The following is a 1,817-nucleotide window of genomic DNA, read 5'->3' as shown; positions in this document are numbered from 1 at the left end:
CGTGTTCTCACGTCGCTTCGCCGCGGAGACGTTTGTCGTGAGCGCGTGGCGGCGTCGCCGACGAACTTCTTCCGTGAACTGCCGCTCACGATACGCTACGCAGGTTTCCAGCCCTGCCCGACGGGGGACGCCCAGGGAGGCGTGCGCTACAGCCTCGGCACGACTGAGGCGGATCTTCGGGAGTTGCCAAACCTTGCCGTGTACCTCGCCGCGGTGGTTACCTTTGCAGTCGTCTTCGTCTGTCACGCCGAGTGGGGGAGCTCATGCGGCAGCGAGGGCGGCAGCTGGTGACAGTCGAACTGGTTCAGCAGATCACCGCGGGGACCCTATGACGGAGTCGCGACGCCCGCCCCACTACCCAATGAGACCCGCTTGTCGTATCCACATCAGGAGGCGGTGGCGCTGGAGCCCATGAAAAGCTGGGCGGATTTTGCGTCTCTCACTCGCAGCTACGGCTCGTGATGCGCTTCACAAAGAAACCCGGACGAAAGGAGAGGCGATGACAGCGTTCAAGGCGGTGCTGCAGGGACACAGCGTGTCGTCTCACGTGGATGGCGGCAGTGGGATATGCGGTGTGTGTGTGTGTAGACCTCTGCGCTCGACGTGCTCCATTCCACAAATGGCCTTGACACAGTCGTAGAAATTTAACAGTAGCTGCCGAGACAGTCTTTGCTCTCCGCTGAGTGACGGGGCGGCGCCAATGGAGGCGCTCATACGGTGCAGCCTCCCCCCTTCCCCCTACGAGGCTGCCTATCTGTCTCTCCCTCCCACCACCTCTGTCTTCTCCGCCACCCCATTTCTCCACCTCTGCGAGGCTGTCTCGGTACTCGCCCAGTAATCAGAGGGTATCGCGGATCCACGCGTAGTGGCCCGCTGCTGGCTCGACATGGCGGCGCCGTCCAGAGGCTGTGATCCGCGTCCCTCGTTGGATCCAGGCATATTTTTTCCCGAAGGCAGCCGACCCCCGCAGCCGCTTTACGGCCACGGCTTTCTGCTGCACGGCGCCCGGGCAGTGGGGAAGACGTCTCTTGCCTTCCAGGCAGCCATCAACACCGTCCAGCGTACCAGCGGTAGCGTAGTAGTGCTGTGCCAGGAGTCTACGCTGTACGCCAAGGCGCCGCAGCCCTTCACTCCACTGAGCTCCTTGTCCGAGTCGGCCCTCGGCCGCATCGAGTTCATCTATGTGGAGGGCTGGACGGCGGTGCTGCGGGAGATGATGGGATTTCACACGACTCGAGCAGTGCCGACGCTGTTGCTCGTTGACGACGACGGTTTCGAGGTGACGGTGGCGGCAGATCGCCGCGGCAAGCGGTCTGGGCAGCACCCAGACGTCCTCGTCGATACCGCCGCCGCCTCGTGTCTCTCCTATTTGGAAAACCTTCATGACTGGATGACCCGCCACGATCGCCCTTTCTTCTGTGTCCTCGTGACAAACCACCTTCCGGAACCCGCAACGCAGCTGCCGCTTCCCTACGCGACCTTTCCGCTCGTGAATGTGTGGGTTGGCGCGTCGGCGACGGTGCAGATCACCACAACCCAAGCCTGTGGCGCAGCAGAGGTGGTGTCCCCGCCTGCGTATCTTACGTGGCAGAATGGGCTGCGCATGAGGGGCTGACGTATTACAGGTGTTGTGTCCTGGTGGGCTGTTGTGTGGCATTCATGCAGGTGTGATGGGCCTCTCACGCCTGCACGGCCGCCGCCGCTGCTGCTGCCCCTTCGCTTCTTGCGCTCACGGGAGGAGTCACCATACACACAAAAACAACATGGGGCCTTCGCGACACTCCAAGTGAGGCTGGACCACAAAGCACTTGTAGTTC

At 62.3% G+C, this 1,817-nt stretch overlaps 1 protein-coding gene across 1 annotated transcript; it reads left to right on the top strand.

Annotated features, from left to right (window-relative positions):
* Positions 1-886: 886 nt before the first annotated feature.
* LMXM_30_0470 (conserved hypothetical protein) lies at positions 887-1,615 on the top strand (the record flags this gene model as incomplete). The annotated part of the gene is made up of 1 exon (XM_003877519.1): positions 887-1,615. The coding sequence occupies one exon, from the start codon at positions 887-889 to the stop codon at positions 1,613-1,615; it is 729 nt and encodes a 242-aa protein (XP_003877568.1).
* Positions 1,616-1,817: the final 202 nt, after the last annotated feature.

The sequence above is a fragment of the Leishmania mexicana genome, chromosome 30 (genome assembly GCF_000234665.1).
Source record: "Leishmania mexicana MHOM/GT/2001/U1103 complete genome, chromosome 30".
Lineage (NCBI taxonomy): Eukaryota > Euglenozoa > Kinetoplastea > Trypanosomatida > Trypanosomatidae > Leishmania > Leishmania mexicana.
Note: the sequence above shows the minus strand (reverse complement) of the source record. Positions and strands in the feature narration are given on the sequence as shown.